This window comes from Eulemur rufifrons, chromosome 27 (genome assembly GCF_041146395.1).
Source record: "Eulemur rufifrons isolate Redbay chromosome 27, OSU_ERuf_1, whole genome shotgun sequence".
NCBI lineage: Eukaryota > Metazoa > Chordata > Mammalia > Primates > Lemuridae > Eulemur > Eulemur rufifrons.
In genome coordinates this window covers 34568411-34594166 of record NC_091009.1, presented here as the reverse complement: position 1 = coordinate 34594166, position 25756 = coordinate 34568411, and the positions used below count along the sequence as shown (strand labels likewise).

Genomic DNA, 25756 nt, shown 5'->3' with positions numbered 1-25756 from the left:
TTTAGTATGTCATTGCTTTAAGATTTCTTCAAAGCCTCTAATAGGTAATGAAGAATCTCCAAGTCCAGCTAAATGTAAATATATAAATTTTTCTCTTTTCAGCTCATGTTATTTGCCTAAGAAATGTGAGACATTAGAAATTCCGTTTAATACTGATGGATGTGTCTAATTTCAAAACATTTACTGAGCAACCTGCAAAGTTCCACGAAGGGTTTCAGATCCAAAGGTTAGGACAGTTGACAAAAAGGGCAAAAACACTGTCTCCTGGAGTAGCTGGTGGGGGAAGGCAAACAATAAACAAAAGGATAAGCAAACTGTGTTGTGTTAGAAGAGGTAAGTGGTGGGGAGAAAAATAAGGCAGGAGGGAGCTACTATTTTAGGGGGTGGAATAAAACGGAAACAGCATGACTTAAGAAGGTCTCCCTGAGGGGATGACGTGTGCGCAGAATCTCGAGGAGGCTGAGAGCTGGTCACGCAGACGGTGCAAGAGGACGGGTCCGGGCAGAGGCAGCTGTGCGCACGTCCCCGAGACGAGGGATGCTCGCTGCGGCCAAGCAAGGGCAGGGCAGCCAGGTGGCCGGAGTTGAGGGAGAAGCAGAAAATGAGGCTGGGGAGGCAACTGGCTAGGAAGAGGGGTCATCTAGGACTTCATAAAATTTTACAACGGCTTTGGCCTTTATTTGGGATGCTTTGGCAGCCATTGGAGGGTTTCAAATAGAGGCGCCAGCAGATCTGAATTATATTTTGCAAAAATCCCTCTGGCCAATGTGTTAAGATAGATTGAGGAAGGGGCAGTGACTGGTGGTGAGGTTATTGCAATGATCCAGCCGTTATAGATGGCGATGGTTTGGACCAGCGGAGATTCTGGGTATGTTCTGAAGGTGACCTGGAAGGATTTGCCACTAGAAGAGAAAAAAATATATGTAGCAATCTTAAATAGTCATATCCATGAGGAATATGGATAGGTAAATGAACAAATAAATATTCATATTGATACCGGTGAAAATGCAAGTTCCAATGTTTAAAAAATATCATAAAGAAATCTTAAATATAAAATGTTAAATAAAATAAGTATCTCCAGATTCAGCACTGTAGCTAATTAGGAACTAGAAAATGAGAGGAGAAGTCAATCAGAGACAGTATATGGGGGCCTCCCAAACATTTGAAATGTTTATTTTTTTAATCGGAATGCTACGTATATGAATATTCATGTACTATTCTTATACTTATAAATATCTAAAATATTTTATGATAAATAAAAGGCACAAAAATATGATTGGTGGTGACGGTTTAAGCTTTTTGTTTACATATTTTTCACTGCTACCTTGCTATGTTTCAAGGCAGCATCACAGGCTACATTACCAAATATCAGATTTCTAATTCTATGAGCACCTCTGTTAGAACTTTCTAGCATGTTCAATGTATTCCCCTCTGTACATTCACTAACACCACACTATTTCAATCACTGCAACTATAAACTGTTTAAAAATACGTAAGGCAATCCCCTCATTATTATTCTTCACAATTTTCCCTGTTAGTCTGATTTCTTCATTTTTTCATATGAACTTGAAATCAGCTTATCTACTTTGAAAAAGAATGCTTTTGGTATGATTGTTGGGATGGCTTTAAATGCACAAATTTAGATTAAATTGACATCTTTATGATATCACACATTATACCTTCATTTGCATGCTAATTACTTGTTTATTTCTGCCACAGCCTCTGAGCCAGCACTCGGCAGAACGTAAGCACTGGAACTGCTGAGCTCTATTCTTTTCCTTGTTTTCTGGGGGATTTCCAATGACTAGAACGTTTTTTAGGACACAGGAGATGTTAAAAAAATATCTGTTTAATGAAAGATTTTTACCCTCCTGGCAATCTGTGAGAAATATGCTATTATAATCCCCATCTCACAGATAAAGAAACTGAGTCTCAATGGCTTCAGTGATCTTGCAAGCTTGGGTGAATCAAAGCACTGAGCCCAGGCAGTCTGTCTGGCCAAAGAGGCCACACCTTGTTCAGGAACGTCAGTTCTGAGTAAGTGTAACATTCAGTGTGAATGTTGCAGCCCCTCTATTTCCTTTCCTCAGGTTACTAGGAAATTAACAGCCAATTTTTCTTACGCTTATTAGTAATGCAGGACATTTTCTGTAAAAAAAAATTCATTTGTCTTCAACTTACTGTTCTATCTTCATGTCCTATTTTTTTAATTTTAATATTTTATTTAACACAATGTATCCAAAATATTATCAATTCATCATGTAATCTATTTTTAAAAATTGGGATATTTTGCATCCTTTTATTGGCACTATGCCTTCAAAATCTGGGTGTATTTTACACACACGGCACTCTTCCATTTGGACGGGCCCAATTCAAGTGCCCCAGAGCCTCCCGTGCCCGGTGGCGGCCACCCCGGACAGCACAGACCCGAGGTCTCACTCTCGCCCCTGTGCTGTCGGAGGCAGCCCCAAACAGGCCCCTCCAGATTGCCCCGACCTTCCCACCAGTGGGGAGAGGCTGGAGCCTTTGTCTGGGAGAAGTCAGAGCCCTCGGTCACCCAGGAGTGGGTGGGACTTGCATGTGGCGAACGTTCCCTGTGCCGTTCCTACACGCCCTGTAGGTGAGCCGGGCCTCGGGAACACAGATGCCCCTGCACAGCTGTGCCGCCTGTCCTAGGGCACAGGCGCCTAAACATTGCCCAGGAGTCTGGGGACATGCTGAGTTGTCCTACCATGGGGGAAGGAAGCCTTCACTATTTTTCTTATTAGTTTACTTTTTGTGTCCAGGTAGACTTAAATCAAGGTTGTTTTTGAAGGAGGGAGAAATAATTCCATAAATAAGTAAATAATGTATTTCCAAAAGCCATACAGAAGAAAGTCCCTTAATTCTATTACCCAGGTGTCTCCTGAACTTGTCATTTTATTTATTCCTTTCTCCGTCATCAAGTTTTACACCTTTACAACAGTCTAGTTCGCCTCCTTGTCGCCAGGAAATGCTCTCACAGATCCATTTATGGTGCTGTAGTGACAGTGACTTTAGAAGTCTTCAGTCACTCCATGTCACTCTCCTGCTGGAATGCGTCAAGACCTTCCTCCTTCCATTTTACAAGGTTAAACATTTTTAATCTTCATCACAAAACCTCGCGAACCTGCTGCACGAGTGTCTTTCAGGTTCCACCTGTTACTGCACCCGCCACGGCAAGTCCAACTTTCCCTGGACCAGACACTCTCAGGTATCTAGGATTGTCCACAACACTGGTGCCTCTACCTCCCGTGGCCTATCATTCTTGGACCCTCCGTTTGACCTTTATTTCTTCAGCTTGGCAGTAGTGTCCTTCTCTCATAATACTACAGCATTAAGTTGTATTAATTAATCCTAAATATCTTGCTTCCCTGTGAAATCAGCTTCATGAGGAAAAGGATCCTGTCTTGTTTACCCCTCCATCTTCAAGAGCTGACATCTGTTCTGACACAGAGTAAGGGCGTAATAAATGTTTTGTTAAATGAACAAAGAATAATCTAACAATGTTCTTCATGCTCAATTACTAAATGTTCTGCTTTTCTAATTATATTATTCCTTTATCCTTCCCCAGAATAATTTTTTAGGTCTAACCAATTACTTTCTCTATGATGAATTTGCCATTAGAATTAAGAAAAAAAAAGCCCACCGAGTTTCATAACCATTAGTGGACATGAAATGAATTTAATGTTATGCCAATTGAATGTTATAATTAGGTAAAACTAGCAGTTGTAAAAACACAAGAAATATTAGGGGCAAAAAAAAATCACAGAAGGGAAAGCTTACTGAAAATTATATAAAAAATTTAATGAAGATTTAAGATGTTTTTATAACAGTTGAATGAATATTTAGTGGGAATAATAGGCTTGTCTATTTACTAACTGTTAACTTTGAAGTGCACGTCAACCTGTCACATATTATAGCGCAGTCTGTTGTCTGTTTCGTACCCGTATGAGGCTGCTCTACTATATTGACTGATAGCTAAACAGTAAAGAATCCTTCCTAGTCATATTTATGTCCTCCTTTATTTTCAAAACAGTTGCCAGTTACAGCTGTTTGTAAAGATGTTAGCAGAAAAATAAAGAAAAAGGATAGGAATATGAAAATAAAACATGGTAGTAAGAAAACAAATGGAATACAGAATAACAGTGTGTGTTTGATGTTTGAAAGAATCCCTTAGGTCTCTATTTCCTCTGAACAAAAGGGAATGCTCTAGAATTCATGCATCCAATACCATAGTTATGGCAGCCTTCGACAAACTTCAAGAGGAGAGCCCAGAAGCACAAGAAGCTTGTGTTTGTTATTCTTTGCATTTTAAACCCTAAATAAATGTCTTAATGAGAAAAAAATGTAAAAGAAAAAATAAATTGTGAGAAAAGCTTGATAAAGAATTGCTTAGGAGAAAGGAAAAAAGAAGTCCAGTGAAGTAAATAAATTACAACCTCCACGTCAAGACTTTGTAGCCTTCAGCCATGTGATTTCAAATCTCCCATTCCTGTTTTGTAATAATGTTTTAGACAGATCCCATTTCCTTCAACTCATGTTTAAGTTCCATTCAGATGAAGCCCAGGCCCATCAATCTGGAGCTCCAGTCTTCCCACCTCGGGCCTGGCTCCCTGGGCTGCTGCTGCTCTCTGGACCGCCTGCCACTGGTCATCAGTGTTCTCTAACAAGACGGTCACCAAGTGCTGGCCGTTCTGTAGAGACGTGAAAACGCTTTGTGGGTAATGAGGCGTGGGCCTCTGTGTGGCATCACCAGTGGGCAACGAAATCTCTCCCACTCTCCCTCGATGCGTTTCCTGGTGGTACACCCCACAGCCTCTCGCTTCTTGGGTGGCCCTGCCTTCTGGGAGAGACAGGTGGTAGAAAGGGAGCGCAAACCGTTTGAAGCTATTGTTTGTGGCACAGGAAACTCATGCATGGAACGTGGGCTGCTCTGCAGCAGTCCCTGCTTTCTGCCCTGGCATCTCTTTCTCTTTCATCCTCACTTCCAAATAATCACAGAAAATGACATAAGCAGGTGTCTAACTGGGGAACGAGAGGCTGGTTCCTACTCTGCGCACGCATCGTCTTTCCTGAGTAATGGGGGAGTCTCCTGGGCCCCACCTCACCTGGCTGGGGGCGGACGCAAAGGCTCTGCACTCTCAGATTTGCCCCCCTCATCACTTCTCATGGGTGGGAAGATTAGACAGTGAAATACTTTACTCTTCCTTGTCCTCAGTTTTGGGTTATAATCACTAACCCTGGGACAACGTGAAAATCCCTCTCGACATAGTAGGTATTGGTAAAAAAAAAAAAAAAAGATATATTTATTTCATTCTGTTTATTGTTCCCAAGTTAGAAATATTCCAGTTAACTTTTAGATTGTGGATAAATCAATTTTGACAACTGGTTTTATTTTTCTTTCAGACGCAAGTTGCACATTCCTCATTTATCCGTGATTGCACCTTCAAGGCAAATGGGTATTTATTGCCAGAAAGCAAATTAACTCATATACCAATCTCCTCTGCGTCAATGCAATCAGCCGAGTGGAACAAGGGCTATTTACTAATAAGAACTTGAGTCTGCTCTTTGCAGAAATGTATTTTAATACAGATCTCTGAATGCAGTAAAAGAAGCTTATATAGTTTTGTTTTTTAAAAATTTTCCCATGTCAAATTTTTCCAGAGGGAGAAATAAAGGGTTGTTCCAGGTACAGTATGTTGAAGTCTTATTAGGTTGCAAACACTGTTCCTATTTCTGGAATGTGCAGAACAACCCTGCTCAGTAATGTAGTCCACATTTTTAAAAAATAGCATAAAACCTTATTCTACTGGCAACTTATTTTTTTATGATGCTATATGTTTTTGTGTAACTCATAATAATAAATTTTAGAAAGTATAATTTAATTTTTTAACTTTCATATTTTCTTTATGCATATAAGAATGCCATCACAATAAAGGTAAACTAAAGAGCAACCCACCGCTAAAGAGTTATAAAACCTAATCATTACTGGGGATCCGCCTCTTTCACATTATATCTGTTGTTTTAAACACTTCTACATTGTAATTGTTACATTTAGTTTTGCTAGTACATTTTGTTCTCTTCAATCCTAAATAATGTAGTTAAATACATGATAAATAATTCATTTCAGATTCACCAAAATGGACACAGATTGCCATACCAGTTGCCTTTATAAACTTATTTGTATTATCAAACTAAGTTATTTTCACATCAATGGAATAAAGAGTACCTTGTCATAGATATCCTTGATATAAAATTCATTCTTCACCATGTAACAGAAGGCTTTACGTATAATTATAAAAATTTCTGCCTTAGGAAAAAAGTGTCATTGATGTCTTATACTTGAATAAAATAAATAAGTTAAATGGATTAAATAAAAATTTCTTTATTGACATTGTATTTTAAATAAGATAAGAAAATGTTTTAACTGATTGAAAATATATTTTAAAGGATTAAAACATATGACCAAAAAGGTTTAAGTCTAATTAAAATTATTGTACTTTATTTAATTCTATATTCTATGGAAATAATGTCAGTTTAGTTACAGTTAGCAGAAGCAGAACTTCTCCAACATTTTATGTCATCAGACATCAAAATAGAAACCTGAGTTCTATGATTAAAAATTAAGAAATAATATGAAGAATGACAGTCTTTTTTCTACCACCAGATGGAACCAGAAAACTGCCATTCTCAGGATAAGAAAAATTGCTGTGGAAAGTGGTGAGAATACAGAACTGCTGTACAGTTTTTAGGCATTATTGACAGTGAACATAAACAATGAACACCACTTTGAGAGGGATCTATTTCAGTAAGAAATGACAAAGAGCTAAAAAGTTAAATATAAAAGGTTAATCGTGCAGAATGTGGCTTAAATTCACTGCCCTTAAAGGTAGTTTCTCTTTCAATAACTCCAATATAATTTTTTAAAGTGCTAATTTAATTCCCATTAATTATCACTAAGTTAAAAAAAAAATCCTAAAATTCTATTAAGACTTTTCATTAACTTTTTAAACTGTCAGCTGAACAAAAAAATTCATTTGTAATAATGGAGCTGCATTCTCACCTCTTTAATTCCATTATTAAATAAGTCATGTCTCACTAATCTTAAACTGCTCTACTTCAGCATTAATAAAATTTTATAGCTAAAAGGAACTACCTCCAGCTCACAGCCTGCTTGCTTACTGAATACCATGCACTTAGCTTCCGATGGTTCACGCTCTTGTGCATTTACGTTACACTGCTATATCTGTACCTTTCGTCAGAACATCAAAGTGAATTTTCTAGGTGACTTATATTTCAAAAATACTGGTACAAAGATATAGGAGTATCAAAAGCTCCTATTGCTTGTATTTACATTTTATCATTTGCTTATTTTTTGCCCTTTTAAAAATAATTGTAACTAGGAAGTTCTTTACTGCTTTTCCACATTGTCATTTGATTTATTCTCAAGTATGCAAACTAATCTTACCATAACTAAAAAGTATCTTTATTAATAAAATAAATCCATTACGGAAAATTTATAACAACATTCCAAATACATATACACACAATGCTGACAGTGGTCTGATTTGTTATCACAATGTATTCATGTTCGTATTCCCTGAACTCCTAACAGTGCCTTACACAGTATGGATGCCTGTGATTATCATTTATGAAATGAATAAATAAATGACCAAATCATAACAATGTTCTAATTCTTAATTAGATGCTAGTTTTAGCAATTTACTTCATTCTTAGATTACATTTTCACCAAAAGTAAATATTAAAAACTACATGCTTTCAAATGCTGAGCTTAATTCAAAGAGTTTTAAGGTATCTCTTAACAATGTTATCAAATTTTACTACTGTACGATTATATTATTTATTGATTTCTTAATGTATGATATGAAAGAAAAGAATTATTTCACAATAGATTCCCCCAGGGCTGTTCATATAATCATACCGCCATTTTTAATTCCTTTTTTGCAGTGTTCTGCAACTCTAGTGTCTACAGAGTGAATAGTAAAGTACAAATATGTGAATCAGTTCAGATGTAACACAATAAGGAGTGTTTAGGCTTGTGGCAAGATGATTGCTGCATGTCCACTGAGAAGCAAATTCCAAGAAAACAATTCAAAACAAAAAAAATGTTTACACCATGTTACTGGCTAAATAAAACCTGTATCCTGGAAGAATTTGTCTCATTGGTTGCCAGATTGCAAACTCAGATTTACTAGGTACTTTTTAACTTAACATACTTAAAACTCTGTTTCACTAACTATACACACAGTCTCGATTTTCTGTTTTGCAACCTTGGAATAAAAGTTTTATTTGTCCATTTCCTCTACATTCTTGAGTTTATGTGCATAGGGATTTTTTTCATAGGTGATATTTTATATTTCTCTGGTATCCATTGTAATATCTCCTTTTTCATTTCTTTGAGCTTATCAAAGAACCAGCTCTTCTATTCCTGGTTAATCTAGCAAGAAGTCTATCAATTTTGTTTACCTTTCAAAGACCTAACATTTTGTTTCATTGATTTTCTGTAATATTTTCTTGTTTTCAATTTCCTTTAGTTCTCCTCTGACCATAGTTATTTCTTCTCTTCTGTTGGCTTTGGGTTTGGTTTGCTCTTCCTTTTCGAGCCCCTTGAGACATGTTATCAGATTGTTAATTTGGTTCTGTCTTTTTGTTGTAGGCATTTAAGGCTATGAATTTTCCCCTTAGGACTGGTTTTCATGAATGCCAAAGATTTTGATAGCTTGTATCCCCTCTGTCATTCAGTTTGAGGAATCTTTTGATTTTCATCTTAATTCCATCATTGATACAATAATCATTCAGCAGCAGGTTGCTTAACTTCCATGACTTTGTATAAAATTGGGTGTTTCTCTTGGAGTTGATTTCTAGTTTTATTCAACTGTATTCTGAGAAGATACATGGTATGACTTCAATTATTTTGACTTTGTAGAGCCATGATTTGTGGCCTAAAATATGATCAATCTTGGATGATGTTCCATGTGCTGATGAGAAGAATGTATATTCGGTAGTTTGGGGGTAAAACATTCTGTAAATGTCTGTTGGGTCCATTTGCTCTAGAGTCCCATTTAAATCCAGTGTTTCTTTATTTATTTTCTGCTTGGATGATCTGTCCAGTTCTCTCGGTGGGGTATTGAAGTCCCTGGCAATTACGATGCTGGTCTTTGTCTCTTTGCTTAGATCTAGTAGGATTTGCTTTATGAATCTGGGTGCTCCTGAGTTAGGTGCACAAATATTTAGAATTGTTATGTCTTCTCGTTGAATTGCTCCCTTTACCATTATATAACGATCATCTTTGTCTTTCTTTACTATTACTGATTTAAAGTCAACTTTATCTGACACAAGAATGGCTACACCTGCTTTCTTTCGATTTCCATTTCCATGGAACATATTTTTCCATCCCTTAACCTTGAGTCTGTAGGAGTCCTTGTGAGTTAGATGTGTTGCCTGGAGACTGCAGATACTCGGCTTGTGTTTTTTTTTAATCCATTCAGCCATTCTATGTCTCTTGAGTGGGGAATTTAAACCATCCACTTTGATTGATATAATTGATATGTGGGGTGCTATTCTATTCATCTGGTTGGATGAATTTCTGGAATTCCAGAATTTCTGGAATCACACGACCTCCCAAGACTCAATCAGGAAGAACTAGAATTCCTGACCAGACGAATAACTAGAAACAAGATTGAAGCAGCAATAAAAAATCTCCAACAACAAAAAGCCCTGGACCAGACTGAATCACAGACAAATTCTATCAGACCTATGAAAAAGAGTTGGTACCCATACTGCAGAAATTATTCCATAACATCGAGAAGGAGGGGATCCTCCCCAACTTATTCTATGATACCAGTATCACCTTGATACCAAAGCCAGGGAAGGACACAACAACAACAAAAAACTACAGATCAATATCCCTTATGAATATAGATGCAAAAATTCTCAATAAAATACTAGCAAACCAAATTCAACAGCACATTAAAAAAAATAATCCACCACAAGCAAGTGGGCTTCATCCCAGGAATGCAAGAATGGTTCAACATACATAAAGTGATAAATGTGATTCACCACATAAACAGAAACAAAAACAAAGATCATATGATCATTTCAATAGATGGAGAAAAAGCATTCAACAAAATTCAGCAACTTTCATGATAAAAGCCCTCAATAAACTAGGCATAGAAGGAACATATCTCAAAAAGCCATATATAACAAACCCACAGCCAACATCATAACGAATGGGGAGAAGCTGAAAGCATTCCCACTAAGAATGGGAAAGAATTTCCACAAAACAAGAATGTGCATTGTCACCACTTCTATTCAACATAGTGCTGGGAGTCCTAGCCAGAGCAATCAGGCAAGAGAAACAAATTAAGGGTATCCAAATTAAGAACGAAAAGGTCAAACTGTTGCTTTTTGCTGATGTTATGATCTTATTTGTAGAAAACCCCAAAGATTCCACAAAGAGACTACTGGAATTGATAAATAAATTCAGCAAAATCTATGTACACAAATCACTAGCATTCATATACAGTAATAATAGTCAAGCTGAGAGTAAGATCAAAGACTCAATACCATTAGCTAAAAAGAAAATGAAATATCTAGTAATATACTTAACCAAGGAGGTGAAAGATCTCTACAAGGAGAACTACAAACCACTGAGGAAAGAAACTGCAGATGATACAAACAAATGTAAGAACATATCATGTTCATGGATCGGTAGAATCAACATTGTTAAAACGTCCATATGACCCAAAGTGATGTGCAGATTCAATGCAGTCCCCATCAAAATACCAACCTCAGATTTCACAGATCTAGATAAAATAATTCTATGCTTTGTTTGCAACCCAAGAAGAGTCCAAATAGCGAAAACAATCTTAAGCAAAAAGAACAAATTGGCAGGCATCATATTACCAGACATCAAACTATACTGCAAGGCTATAGTAACCCAAACAGCATGGTATTGGCACAAAAACAGAGATACAGGCCAATGGAGCAGAACAGAAAACTCAGATATAAAACCACCCACATACAGCCAACTGATCTTTGACAAAGTAGACAACAATATACATGGGGGGAAAATTACTATTAAATAAATGGTGCTGGGAAAATTGGATAGCCACATGCAGAAGAATGAAACAGGATACATATGTCTCACCACTCACAAAAATTAATTCAAGATGGATAAAACACTTAAGTGTAAGGCATGAATCCATAAGAATACTAGAAGAAAATGTTGGAAACTCCTTCTAGATATTGGCCTAGGCAAAGAATTAATGAAGAAGACCCCAATGGCAATCATAGCGAAAACAAAAATAAGTAAACGGGACCTGATTAAGTTATAAGGCTTCTGTACAGCCAAGGAAACATCATTAGGGTGAACAGACAACCTACAAAATGGGAGAAAATATTTGCATGCTATACATATGGTAAAGGGCTAATAATCAGAATCTACAAAGAACTCAAGCAAATCAGCAAGGAAAAAAATCAAACAACCCCATCAAAAACTGGGCAAAAGACATGGACAGAAACTTTTCAAAAGAAGATAGACATGGCCAATAAACATGCAAAAATGCTCAATGTCACTAATCATCAAGGAAATGAAAATTAAAACCACAATGAGATATCACCTGATCCCTGTTAGAATGGCCTTTAAAGTTCAAAAATAATATTTAATAGAGGCTGGCATGGATGCAGAGAGAAAGGAATGCTTCTACACTGTTGGCAGGACTGCAAATTAGCACACCCTCTATGGAAAATAGTATGTAGAATCCTCAAAGAACTAAAAGTAGGTCTACCATTTGATCCAGCAATACCATCACTAGGTATTTACCCAAAGGCAAAGAAGTAATTTTGTCAAAAATACACCTGCACTTGAAAGTTTATTGCAGCAAAATTCACGACTGCAATGATGTGGAATCAACCCAAGTACCCATTAATTCATGAGTGGATTAACAAAATGTGGTATATGTATACCATGGAATAATAGCCATGAAGGAGGATAACTTAATACCTTTTGCAACAATTTGCATGGAACTGGAGACCATTATCTTAAGTGAAGTATCCAAAGAATGGAAAAACACACACCACATGTACTCATTCACTATTAAATTGGAACTAACTGATGATCACACATGTTCATAGAGGGAAGTAAAACTCAATGGAAATTAAGCAGGGGGGAGAGGAGGGGAAGGGTGAAAACCCACCTAACAGATACGATGCACACTATCTGGGTGACGGGCACACTTATATAACTATGACTCAAGCATTATAAAAGTGATCCATTTAACCAAAAATATTTGTACTCCTGTAATACTTTGAAATAAAAAAGTTTTATTTGCTGTATAGTTATTTTTACATTTTTGAAGTTGTAAATATTTGTATTTTGTTTACTAGCCATAAATAAGTGTATGGCTTCAGATTAAAAGTAGAGAATCTGTGAGCAGTAATTTCATTATTTTGGTTATTGCAATAGAGTTCACCGCAGAGTCAAACGGTGTGCTACAATTATATGATCTCTGCAATTCTCTGAGCTACTCAAGAAAAAATGTTCAAATAATTTCGCTTCACTTACTGACCACATATAGCTCAGTATTACAGCATGTTTTAATTTTTTTTATCATAGATTTTCGTTTTCTTGGAGTTCACGATTGCCTTTTTTCCCCAATTGGAAGACGAAACAGAGGCATACCATTCTATATCTTGCTTTTAATTTATTCCAATCTCTTCTTGAGAATCGTGTCTGAATTTTCTAATTCAGACCCCTTTTCAATCATAACTTTTAGGAATCATTGATTCTGCTGTGGTGCACACATGTGACCTGGGTTCCATCAGTCAGACACAAGTATAGAAGTTTATTTTGCAAGTGACCTAAATGAGTAAACAGGCACAGCTGGGAGCATCCATTCTGTTGCAGTGGATGGCTGCAGAGATAGTATAGTTCCAAAGGTCCTTTATTTGGTTTGCATGGTGGGGTAGAGGAAACTGTTTAACCTAGACAGAGGCTAATTTTCTTGCTCCCTCAATGACTCTGTGAGCTACCCATATTCCTTTATAAATCACTTTATACGTAAAACTACCTAAATGGGTAGACTTGTGTAAAGTTTAAGAACTCTGATCAATATGGAGATTTTTTGTTCTCTTTCTTCATAAAAAAATGTTTCTTCATCATCAGTGCTTTTTAATTTGGCAATGACATGTCTCTAGGAGTGGTTATTTTTCATTTATTATGATTCACACTCAGGAGACCGACATTGAATCTCTCTTCTTCCTACTATAATTTCTTACACTCCATTTTCTATATCCTCTCTTTGTGGAACTGATACTGAATCAGATATTATCTCTCCTGGGTCAATCTCCTGTGCTTCTAATTTTTTTGCTTATATATTCCATCTGTCTGGATTTTTATCTGAAATTCTTAATACTTCTATGAGATTATCTTCCAAAGCTTTTATTAATTTTTTAAATGTCAGCAATCACTCTTCTAATTTTAACAGGCCTGCTTTCCTTTTTACTTTTCCACCACAACTCCTATTCTGTCTGAATCTTCCTGAAAATAATAATTATTTCAAGCTATTTTGGATTTGTATATTTATTTGTTATAGCCTTTTCCCCCTTAATATTGAAAAGAAAATCAGCTCCTCCAGAATAATAATCAACAGAAATTTAAGTTAAATATTTTGAAAAATTAAAACTCTACAAACAAAAAATTCTGCTATTAATACACTTTATTCCTTTGAATAACCATCACTATCCTTTTATAATTCCTCAATATTCTTCTGAATTATTACCTATACTTCTCTACTTTTCAAATACACATGTGAATCTCTTTTAAATGTATTTTTAGTCTTATTTATTGAAACTCTCCTTATTTCCAAAATATATGTTTGACTCTCCTTTCAAATGTTAGCCTTGTGAAAAAAAAAAAAAAGAAATTGTTTATGAGTATTAATAACACCCAATCTTCCCTATAGATCTAAAGCAATCCCAATACAAACAGAAGTAGTTGCTCTCCTTTGGCTGGATATATTCCTCTCATTTCATTTCACATGCTGATCTTCAGCAAATAACAAGAGTCATATTTCAAGATTCTGAGTATGAGATATAGGGCCATTATTAATAAATGGCTTCTGTTGCCTATGAATATGATTTGCTAAATGGCAGGTTTCACCTTATTGTGAGCAAGAAGGGATCAGTCTGGGGCCTCCAAAATGCCAGATAGACAGTTGTAACACCAAATTATCTGCTAACATATACTTCGGATATTTTCTTTAATTCTTTAAATTCTTTTAGAAAAAAATCTCATTATTCCCAGTGGTAAATGTCTGAATGAACTTAATTGCAGGGAAATGGTTCTTTGGTGAATGAAAGAGGTAGAACTCATTGTTCTGAACTTAATTGATCTTTACTCTCTTTTTCTAGGAATCTTAAACCCCAAAGCCTCACCAGGGGCTGGCATTTTGTCTCCGTACATCACCCTCTTAACAAATTCTGGGCTGAAAGTTTCATCGGAAAACATTCCTTTATTTACTTTCCATCTCCCAGAAATTCATTGAAATCTCTCACCTCTTCCACTTCTTTTTCATTGATGAAAACTTACATTTTCATTTTTAATTCTTTGTCATTATTTCAGTGGACTCAGGAGAGAAAGTGGATACATGCATATAAGTGCATATGGTTCATAAATTAATCTGAGGCCAGGGGCTCAGTAAGTCATCTTTAGGACATCCTTTACTTCACTTATTTAACTAATGTTTAGTGAGCATCTATGTTGCAAAAAAATGTTATGGAAGGTATAAAGATGAATAAGATATGTTCTTTACCTTGAATGAAACTACAGCCTAGTAAGTAGGAAAAAAATACATAAAAGGAGCATAATACATACCCTAGCAGAATACAATAAAATTCTATGTGAGTTCATAGAAGGGAGAAATCATACTGAATTGGGGAGTTTAAAAATATTCATGAAGAGATAGTATTTTTGATTTAACAAAATCTTCTAGGAAGGCAGAAGAAATGAATTCAAGGCAGAGGAAACAGCATTAAAAAAAAGATGCAGAAGGCGGAAATCACAAAGTATATTTAAGATCATGTAATTTGGAGAACATGCTATATATAAAAGAATCACGGGAGATAAAGATACAAAAATAAATTAGTACTAGAGCATAGAGAGCCTTAAAGAAATAAAGCAGAAATATTTAGATCTAATTTGATAATGAATGCTGAGCTATTAAAGGCTTTCCAAGCAGAGGACTGCCAGACTAGAGCTGTATCCAGATTTCTCAAAATATGTTTAATAGAATACTGTTCCAGCTGATCTTTTAATGAATGTGCTTAGGAAAACATTTCTCAGGTAGTCAAATAGATTTTTGGATACACGTAAAAATGCTTTTCTGTGTAGACTTCCAGTACAGATTAGTTTATATAAAATAAAAATAAGAGTATGTTTAACAAGTATATTATTTTCTTTTTTTGTTATTGCCTCCAATTCATATCTCCAGAATTGAAGTAGGTTCTTTGTTGTTGTTGTGTGTGTGTTTTGTTTTGCTTTGTTTTTTTTTTTGCCAGGAGAGAAACGGAGAAAGGACAAGCAGGGATATATGGACAATATTATCTTCCTTAATTGCCATGATCAAAGAAGCAGAATTATTTGCATACTGGAAACAGGAACAATTTGTAGATGTGTTCCAGTACAAGCCATGGTGTCTTCCACCCCCACAGGTGTGATCGGCTGAAGTCTGTCTCCCCACCACCCATATGTTGAAACCCTGACCCCTGGTACTTCAGAATATGACGGTATTTGGAGACAGGACCTTAAAAGAGGTAATTAAGTTACAATGACACTGTTAGAGTGAGCGCTGATCCAAGCTGGCTGGTGTTCTCACCTGAAGAGGAAATGCGGGTGCACGAAAGGACAGTGGGAATGTGGGGGCAGCAGAGGAAACACCATGTGAGGACACGGTGGGCATGTGGCCCGCTGCAAGCCAGGAGAGAGGAATCGGGAGAAACCAAAAATGGATCTAGGACTTCCAGCCTCCAGGACTGTGGAAGAACAAGTTTCTGTTGTTTAAGCCACCCATTCTGCGTTTGTTTGTTTGTTTGTTTGTGTTTTATGGCAGTCCTAGCAAATTATATTATGGCCAAAAAAAAAAAAAAAATGAGTTTAGAGCAGACTAGTGCCTGGTTGAAGAATTTTAGAAGAGCAAGTGAGAACTATTTAATATTGTATAGTTTCTTGATAAGTGAAATTCGTAAAATAGAGAGGAAAGAAAGAAAAGGATATGAGAAAGGACTTTGCATGCAGTTTGGAAGTATGAGCAGCAGAAAGTTTCACATTCCTTCCCAGGACGTAGGTAGCTCAACAGCAGCTGATGCTGAGGCATGAAATATGAAAAAAGAATTGGTCAAGGCAGCCAGGTGAGATTCGGTACAGCACCCCTGCCATGCACACACACACACACACACACACACGCACGCACACATGCACGCACACGCGCGCACACACGCACACACACACACACGCGCACACACACACACGCACGCACACACACACACACGCACACATGCACACACGCACACGCACACGCACATGCACACGCACACACGCATGCACACACACGCACGCACACACACACACACACACACGCACAAGAAGAGGAGATTGGCATGGAAGGTATCTATCTATTTCTCATGGGTCCGTAAGGTAGAAGCCCCGAAGCTTATCTGAGTGAGCCTCAAGAGACACTAGAAAGAGGTCACTGGACAGCCTGTCCGAGGTGACTGAGAGGCAGCTGGGTCCCAGGGACGCTATTCACAGGAGAGCTCTGTGGGGTGCTACGCAGAGCAGATGTGTGTTCTCAGCCTAAGTGTTAGCACCAGGCTCTAGGCTCACCAGGAAGCTGGCCGGAAGATTCCGTCCTGTTGTCAGCAGCCGAATGCTGGGTGGCTGCACTCTCCACCTGAGAGGCGAAGGAGACCACAGGAAGCCTGCGGCCAGCACGCACCCACCCACAGAGCACCTCTCCCCACCTTGCTGCGGTCGGGAAGTCACCAGGGTGCTAAGTTGGGGCAGTGGGGTGGAAGGAGCTGTGTGGTGTTGGAAGAGAAGCCTGTTAATACTTTCAAATCTGACTGAAGCCACTGGGAAAGCACACATTACTCTACTAATGGAAATAGAGGCTCAGATTTAAGAAAGTTATATCAACTAAAGTTCAAGCTCTATGCCCCAAGTGGCAATTAGCCAGTTTATAGCAATCAAACATATTAAGATTTTCAATTGTGTGCATGTGTGTGTATGTGTGCATCTAAAGGGAAATCAAAATGCCTCTCTCATCCTCACTGGTGCTCTATTTTATCCACATACAGGAGGAGGGTGACTGAACTAGATTTGCCAGATTATAAAATACAGTCCTCTGTCACAGTTTGAGTGTGAAACTTCCAAGGGAGCTAAAGATAGCTCATTTGAGCATGCTCCCCCACCCTGTGGTTTCTTTCTTTCTTTTTCTTTCTTGCAGTCAGTGAGGTAATTATAATCCTTATTACTGTTAAGAAACTTTCTCCCCCTCCCACGTGACAGCTGATTCCCAGGGGCCTCTGTAGGAGCTCAGGATTAAAGGGAGGAAAAGTCTCCTTTTCTTCCTATTTCCTTCCTTTCTTCCCTGCCTTGTGGTCTTTCTTAGCTAGGTTTTTCTTTTCTCTTATCACAGTATTTAGAATTGGAGTATCTGTAGATGTCAGGGAATAATACATAAGGAAGGTCTCGTGACTAATTTCCATCTGAGGTCACTGTCCTGATGTTTGGAGAAACACCAGCGGCTTTTTGCCTGGGGTGGTCGGGTCCTCGGGGTCTGCGTGGAATCTGGGTTCGAGGCAGCAGGTGTCACGAAGCACTATGCCTGCCACTGCCTGCCACTGCCTTGGTCTCGGCGTGGCACTATCTGCCTGCCACTGCCTTGGTCTCGGTGTGGCACTATCTGCCTGCCACTGCCTTGGTCTCGGTGTGGCACTATCTGCCTGCCACTGCCTTGGTCTCGGTGTGGCACCATCTTGCCTGCCACTGCCTTGGTCTCGGTGTGGCACCATCCTGCCTGCCACTGCCTTGGTCTCGGTGTGGCACTATCTGCCTGCCACTGCCTTGGTCTCAGTGTGGCACCATCCTGCCTGCCACTGCCTTGGTCTCAGTGTGGCACCATCCTGCCTGCCACTGCCTTGGTCTCGGTGTGGCACTATCCTGCCTGCCACTGCCTTGGTCTCGGTGTGGCACCATCTTGCCTGCCACTGCCTTGGTCTCGGTGTGGCACCATCCTGCCTGCCACTGCCTTGGTCTCGGTGTGGCACTATCCTGCCTGCCACTGCCTTGGTCTCGGTGTGGCACCATCCTGCCTGCCACTGCCTTGGTCTCGGTGTGGCACCGTCTGCCTGCCACTGCCTTGGTCTCGGTGTGGCACCATCTGCCTGCCACTGCCTTGGTCTCGGTGTGGCACTATCCTGCCTGCCACTGCCTTGGTCTCGGTTTTGTCCCAATACGTACATTCCTAAATACCATGTCAAAATATTTAAAATACCCTCAAGTTAAGCTGACTCAAATGTTTTAAAATAGATTTTTTAATTCTTCAGTCTTCCTTGATCTTTACTTTGAAATTTTGAAGAATATTGGTCAGTTATTTTGTAGGATGCTCTCAATAGGGGTGTGTCTTATGTTATCTCATGATTAGAAAATGTTGTCAAGAATACCAAGGAAACCACGTTATACCTTTTTTAGTGAATCATATGAAAAGTTACGTGACACTGAAATATCTTTATTGATGATGTTTACGCTGATCCCTTGGTTAAGGTGATGTCTGTCAGGTTTCTCCACTGTAAAGTCACAAATTTTCCCTTTACAGTTATTAAACATCTTAGAAAGACATGTCAAAACCACACAATTTTTCTGGTTCTCCTCAAACTTTTACCCACTAATATTGCTATCCATTAAGGGATCACAATTACTACTGTGGTGTTTGTCTAATGGTGACAGTATTTTTCTTTCTATATTTATTAATTGCAACTCTTCAGTAAGAAACAACTATCCCTTCTTCCTTATTTTTTATTTATTCCGTCGTTGATCTACATTAGTATGTATAACTAAATTTTTATTTTATGGCTTAAATTCTAATGTTATCATTATTTATGTTGTTGCTCAAATTGTTTCATCTTAGCCCATTAAGATCTTTGTGTTGATTCTTGTGTCATATTAATAAGCCCCCATGCTATTCTGAGCAATTCTTTACTTTCTAACACCACAAGATTTTCCAGGCTTATCTTGTATTTCCCCTGCCCCAGTCCTGGGATGAATCAATATTCTAAGGCACTCTTGGTTCCTTCTGTTAAGGAGAATGATGTTTAGTAATCAAGAGCTAAGCCTTAAGATTTGCAATGGTTTGAATGTGTTCCCCAAATTTCATGTGTTGGAAATTTAACCCCTGATGCAACAGAGCTAGGAGGTGGGGCCTAATAAGACATGATTAATTCATGAGAGCTCTACCTCATGAATTGATTAATGTCATTATTGAGGGAGCGTGTTAGTTATTGAGACAGAGAATTGGCAGGTACTACTTTAGGTGCTGCTTTGGGCATTGCTGTAGCATTGCCTGAGTCAGAAAGTCTCAAAACCAAGTTTCCAATTCAAAACATGATGGAGGCAGGGCAAGTTCCAACCAGTCAGAACCAAGATGGTGAAATACCTCCCCTTCCATGAATATCCCTCCCCTTATTTAGCCTATAATTAAGTCATTGCTTAAATAATAATTCTATGCTTTGTATGGAACCAGAGAAGAACTCGTATAACCAAAGCAATCTTAAGCAAAAGGAACAAACTGGGAGGTATCAGTCTACCAGACTTCAAGCTGTACTACAAGGCTATAGTAACTAAAACAGCATGGTACTGGCATAAGAATAGAGATATAGACCTTTGGAACAGGACTGAGAATCCAGAGGTGAAACCATCCACATATTGCCATCTAATCTTTGGCAAAGTAGACAAAAATATACAATGGGGAAAAGAATCCCTTTTTAATAAATGGTGCTGCGAAAACTGGATAGCTACATGCAGAAGATTGAAACTGGATCCCCACCTCTCACCTCTTGCAAAAATCAGTTCTGGATGGATAACAGACTTAAACCTAAGGGATGAAACCTTAAGAATCCTAGAAGAAAATGTACGGAAGATTCTTTCAGACATTGGCCCAGGCAAAGAATTTATGAAGAAGATCCCCAAAGCAATCACAGAAGCTATAAAAATAAATAAATGGGACCTGATCCAATTAAAAAGCAAATTGTTAATATTATGTTCATTCCTTTCTAAATCAGGAAATTTGAGTATTATTGTATAGCATTTTTCTCAATTATTGGTTTGATAATGGTTGCATAAGGTAATTCCTAGATTAGTCAACATTTTTTCTCATTATACTACTTAATTCAACTCACAAGTTTGTTCTCTTCTTATTAAACTAATATATTGGAGGTCTATAATTTTTGCTGATGTTATGAACATTGTGTTAATAAAAGAATGTTGACTATATATTAAATGAATGCATTTGATGAATATGCTAACTGCCCTGTTCCGATCACTATAATTATTAATATATGTACCAAAACACCACATGTACCTATGAATATGTACAATTATTTACCAAGTAAAAATAAAATTATACAATATTAATACATAATGTTGACGATTTAGTACAAATTACTTTAGTCAATGTTGTAATAAAATATTTTTAAAATGTTAAATTATCTCCTATTTGGATGATTATTTTTATTCAAGTGATGGTGGTAGATATCTGGGAAGGTTCTTCCATCTAGAATATGTAAAGAGCTCTTACAACTCAATAGTCAAAAAACAATTAAAAATGGGCAAAGGATTTGAGTAGGTTTTTCTTTAAAGAGGATATATGATTAGCCAATAAACACCTGAAATATTGCTCAATATTATTAGCCATCAGTGAAATGCAAATCAAAGCCACATTGAGATACCACTTCACACCCACTAGGACGGTTATCATCAAAAAGGCCGATAATAACTGTGCTGAGGATGTGAAGAAAGTAGAACCCCAATGCACTGCTGGTGGAAATCAAAAGGTTGCTGCCTATTAGGAACACTGACAGTTCCTAAAACGAGCTATGCAGAATGACCATATGACCCAGCAAATCCACTCCTAGATACAAACCCAAGAGAGATGAGAGTGCGTGGCCACACAAAAACTTAATACAAATGTTAACAGCAGCATCATTCACAATGTTTAAGGAAAAAACAAATACACACCAGCTGATGCACAGAAAAATAAAATGTTTTATATATATCTCCATGCAATGGAATATTACTCAGTTGTAAAAAGGAATGAAGTGCTGATACATATTATAACATGGATGAACCTTAGAAACATTATGCCAAATAAAAGACCCAAACACAAAAACAACACATATTGTATGATTCCGTTTATACGAAATAGCCAGAATAGGCAAATCTATACAAACAGAGGTATTTTAGTGGTTGCTTAAGGCTGAAAGATGGGAGAGAAATGCTGGGTGACTGCTGAAGAGTAGAGAGTTTCTTTCTGGGGTTCTGGCATCAGTGGGGATGGTTGAAAAATTCTATGAATGTATTTTTAGTATGTTGAATTGTGTATTTTAAATGGGTGAACTGTATAGTATGTGAATTAAATTTCAATAAAGCTGCTATAAAAACTTATGTTGGGGCATAGCACTTACTGTGACACAGTTATGAAATAAATTTGCAGGTCAATCGTATTTACAGAAAATCCTTAGTTATATAACAATGGCTACAAAAACATTGCTTTCTTTTTTAATAAGGCAAAATTCATTGGAGTATATTTAGAAAAATATTATACTAAGGACCATTGAAATTCTTTTTTAACTTATGTCAAGTATAATTTTTTTCACCAGGCAATATGTGTGTCAATAAATAATATTTACTAGGAGTTGGACAGTATAATTTAATTTCAGTCTATGACTAATGAGCTATGTTAAACAGTGTCAGTGGATCTTATTTTAACATTTATTTATGTGTGCAACAATGAAGTTGGAGAGATATTCAGCATTATAGTGTATGATTCTGTACAAAGATCATATGGCAAAATAATGAACATATATGATGAGTTCTATGAATGTTCAATTAATTGGTATCAAAATAATTTTGTATTACTTTAATTGTAACAAAATGCTGAATACCTTCTACAAAGAAAAAACAATTTACTTCATAGTCCTGTTAATCCTTTCCTTTGCACAGATTGAAGGCTTATAAATGTACAGAATAAAAATATTTCCATTCAGAACTTTGATAAAATTGCTCCTGGGAAACTCTTACTGTCCCAATTAGGCAAGTAGAGCTAAGGCAGTAAAAATCTACTTTAAAACACCATTGGGCATTCATGATTTTTAAATTAGCAACCTATTCCATCTAGAACGAAATCTTAAGAAAGAATTTCCTTTTTCTGGATTTATCGGACTTGGCACATCATTTAAAAAACTATCAATTTACTTACTAAATTTAAATAATCATAACCACTAGCACACAGTAGAATTTACTTAGAAAATCAACATTTCATCTGCAATTCAGGTTTGAAATATGAAAAGATATGAAACACAGTACATTTTTGTCTCTTTAAATAAGAGCAATGATTATGTTCACTGCTTATATTTTGTTTGATCATCTAAGTCAAAAACAACTTCTGTATTTCATGAACCTCTTTCAAAATAAACAAATAAGAACAAAAAAAAGGTTCTGATGATATAAATTTCTCCCATCTACCTTGAAATGCATATAAAAAAGTGATTATATTGCATTAACTAATTTTATAAAAGCACTTTGTTATTATTCCATAATAATTATAAAATCGTAATTTGAGACCAATTATATACATATAGCTTTAAGATAAAAACTTACCTCAGGAACAGAAAAAAATGGCTTTAAGATCTTATACTAATGACTGTCAGAATTCCTGTTTTAAAGGATTTCTTTTCATTTGCTACATACGTATTAACCTTGAAAATACAAATCATGCCCTAACCTTAGGCTTAACAAATGATGCAGACACTTAGAATTTAGGCTGCAACAAATTATCTCAAGATTACTGAGAAAAGACAGCAAATCACCGTCAATTTTCTGTATGCTTTGGTCTCCTTAACATGTCTGCATCTATCTATCAGATGAAGATAACTGAAACAAATACAAATATAGGTACATATCTAGCCGTATACCTTGGCTTACTGTATTTCTAAATCACAAAACTGCACTTAAAATTTTTTTATATAATTTAAAATACATTATCTTAAAGAAAAAATATACTTACTGCCCTCTAGAGGTATGAACCAGTAGTGTAATAAGTGTAGATGTTGCTGGGCATATACAGTTTAAAGCTAACATGGCGTATTTAAACTCTTCTTCACAGACAACATGATCTGTTTGAAATAAAATAGGTAAATTAGAATAATTTACCTTGGGAGAGTAATATTTTTAAATATGAAAAATAAAACATAATGAATAAAATTGCGAAAATCTCAATATAAACATACTCGTTTTAGAGATGTTTTTACATGTGCAATTTTATCCCCAAGAAATATGTTTCTTAAGAAAGAGTATTAGCGTATGGGTTGAGTGATTGGAGTGGGGCTAGGGGTCTAGCCCTAATTCTGTCTAACAAAATTGGCAACTTTTGGTAAATGCTTAATCTTCCTCTGCCTCCTCTTTACAAGGAGGTTGAGTTGTATGCAGGTTTGAGTACAATCGGAAAAATAGGTCAAATACTTTAGAAAGTCTCCTTTAATTCTGATCATTCTATGGTATGAAATATAACAGCTTTGATTTAAAACAGCATTAATTTATCAAAGTCATAATGACACAGCATAAATCTCAGAAAGTAATTGCTAAAAGATGTAGTCAACAATATGTGCCTAGCATAGAAGTAACAGGTTTTAAACTATGAAAAAAACCTGTAATATCCATCAATAAACATTAATGCTAAAACAAATCGAAATTGAAATTGTACTTTAACCTCAAGACCTAAAATCATAAACTCAAAACGTGATAGGGTCCAGCCAGAAAAGATAATACATGGCAACTCAAACACAGTGACATAAAAACAACAAACAGAGCTGGAGGTGACAGCAGGTGGCAGGGTGCAGGCCACGTCTACAGAGTGATTCTGCTCAGGCCAAGTCTACCACGACCGCGCAGCAACCACGGCCCCGATGCCAGATACTCTCTTTCACACAAGTCACTTTTAGAGAAGTGAGTAAATATTGTTTATTTTGGGAAAAAACAAAACAAAATCTCTCTGTCCAAGCAAACAATTATAGCTGGTGTTCAACATAAAGACAATGCTGAAAATTCTAAGAAAATACGTATTCCTAGGCAGAAAATAGCAGTTTTAACTAAATTAAGAAATAGAAGATTGAATTTGTCAGTGAGCCAGGTCTGTAAAATGAACACATACATCATACAGTCTATGAGGAAACAAGGAAAGGTTACTTGGAAGATGGTTTAGCAAATGCTTCACTCTGGCAAACGGTGACCTTCGTCCTCTTCTATTTTAGCACATGAGAAAGCTCACTACTTTTTCTTTTGCTTTCATTTCCTTTTTTTATTTTTCCCTCTTTCATATATAGTGGAAGAAATACACAGTATGGTTATATCTTTGTATTTACTCTCAAAAATAACAACGCCCTCCTAATGATAAACCTCTCTTTTTGCTTGTCAAATTATAATGATCTTTAAAGAAAATTTTAAAAATATATTCGTGATATGTAATGTTTCACAGGAAAGGCAAGCAGATTCTAAATCCAATTTTGAACGAGAAGAAATCTATAGAAGATGTGCAAAAGAACAGTGTCTGTAAAACACCACTTCAATGTATCTCAAAATAATTTTTAAGTGTGTATGCCGGATCTGTGAAAATAGAGTAACAAAACTGCTAAATGCCGGATGTTATTACTTTAGAATCATATGACAGCAATACATAGGGGACCCATAAATTTCAAATTAAAAATTGAAACATATGATCTGAGATAAATATGTACATTTATTGTGACATAAGATAGAATTTTAAAAATCCCCACTGCAACAGAAAAGTTGGAAGGTATGATTACATACATGCAATGTTGCACACAATTATTAACTTTCCCTTGCTATAACACACAAACCATATTTCCTTCTGTAGGGGAATGTGAGAAAATGTGGTGCATGTGTGATACATTGAAAATACCTATCTCATTTTCCTTCAATAGAAAAGTAAAAAACAAAAAAGATTCCTTTCCCTTTCCTTTTCCTCGATGAATGTGTGCATCTGAGTTTGCAGGAGGATGGCTGCAGGAAGAGTGTGTTGCACTAGCTAATTTTTCAAAAACTATACTAATCAGTGGAAACTGGAAGGAAGAAAAAGACTCATAAACTTCAGGTAATCATTTTTGTATTTGCATATGCCTTTTTTTCTATGTGAGTTAAAAGTTTTGCAGTGTCCCTCAGCCCTTTGACCTAAAAGTATACATACTACCAGTAATGGTGGCAATTTTACACAGAAAGACAGTGCATTTTGCTCTGTTTTAGTGTATACTGAATTATGTAGGGATGCAACTGCTTTGTAAATTAAGAGAAAATTAACTTTATGTTTAGCATAGTATGTGAGTCATTAATATAAATTTAAGACATTTGATTACTATATATTATCAC

General features: G+C 36.7%; 1 protein-coding gene across 3 annotated transcripts in view; it reads right to left on the bottom strand.

Annotated features, from left to right (window-relative positions):
- Positions 1-25756, bottom strand: part of KCNT2 (potassium sodium-activated channel subfamily T member 2) — a 297725-nt gene that overhangs the window by 89754 nt on the left and 182215 nt on the right. For all 3 annotated transcript variants that reach the window (XM_069459257.1, XM_069459258.1, XM_069459259.1), the window contains exon 14: positions 23382-23490. In XM_069459257.1, coding sequence (XP_069315358.1) covers positions 23382-23490 — 109 coding nt within the window. The remainder of the gene's footprint in view (positions 1-23381; positions 23491-25756) is intronic.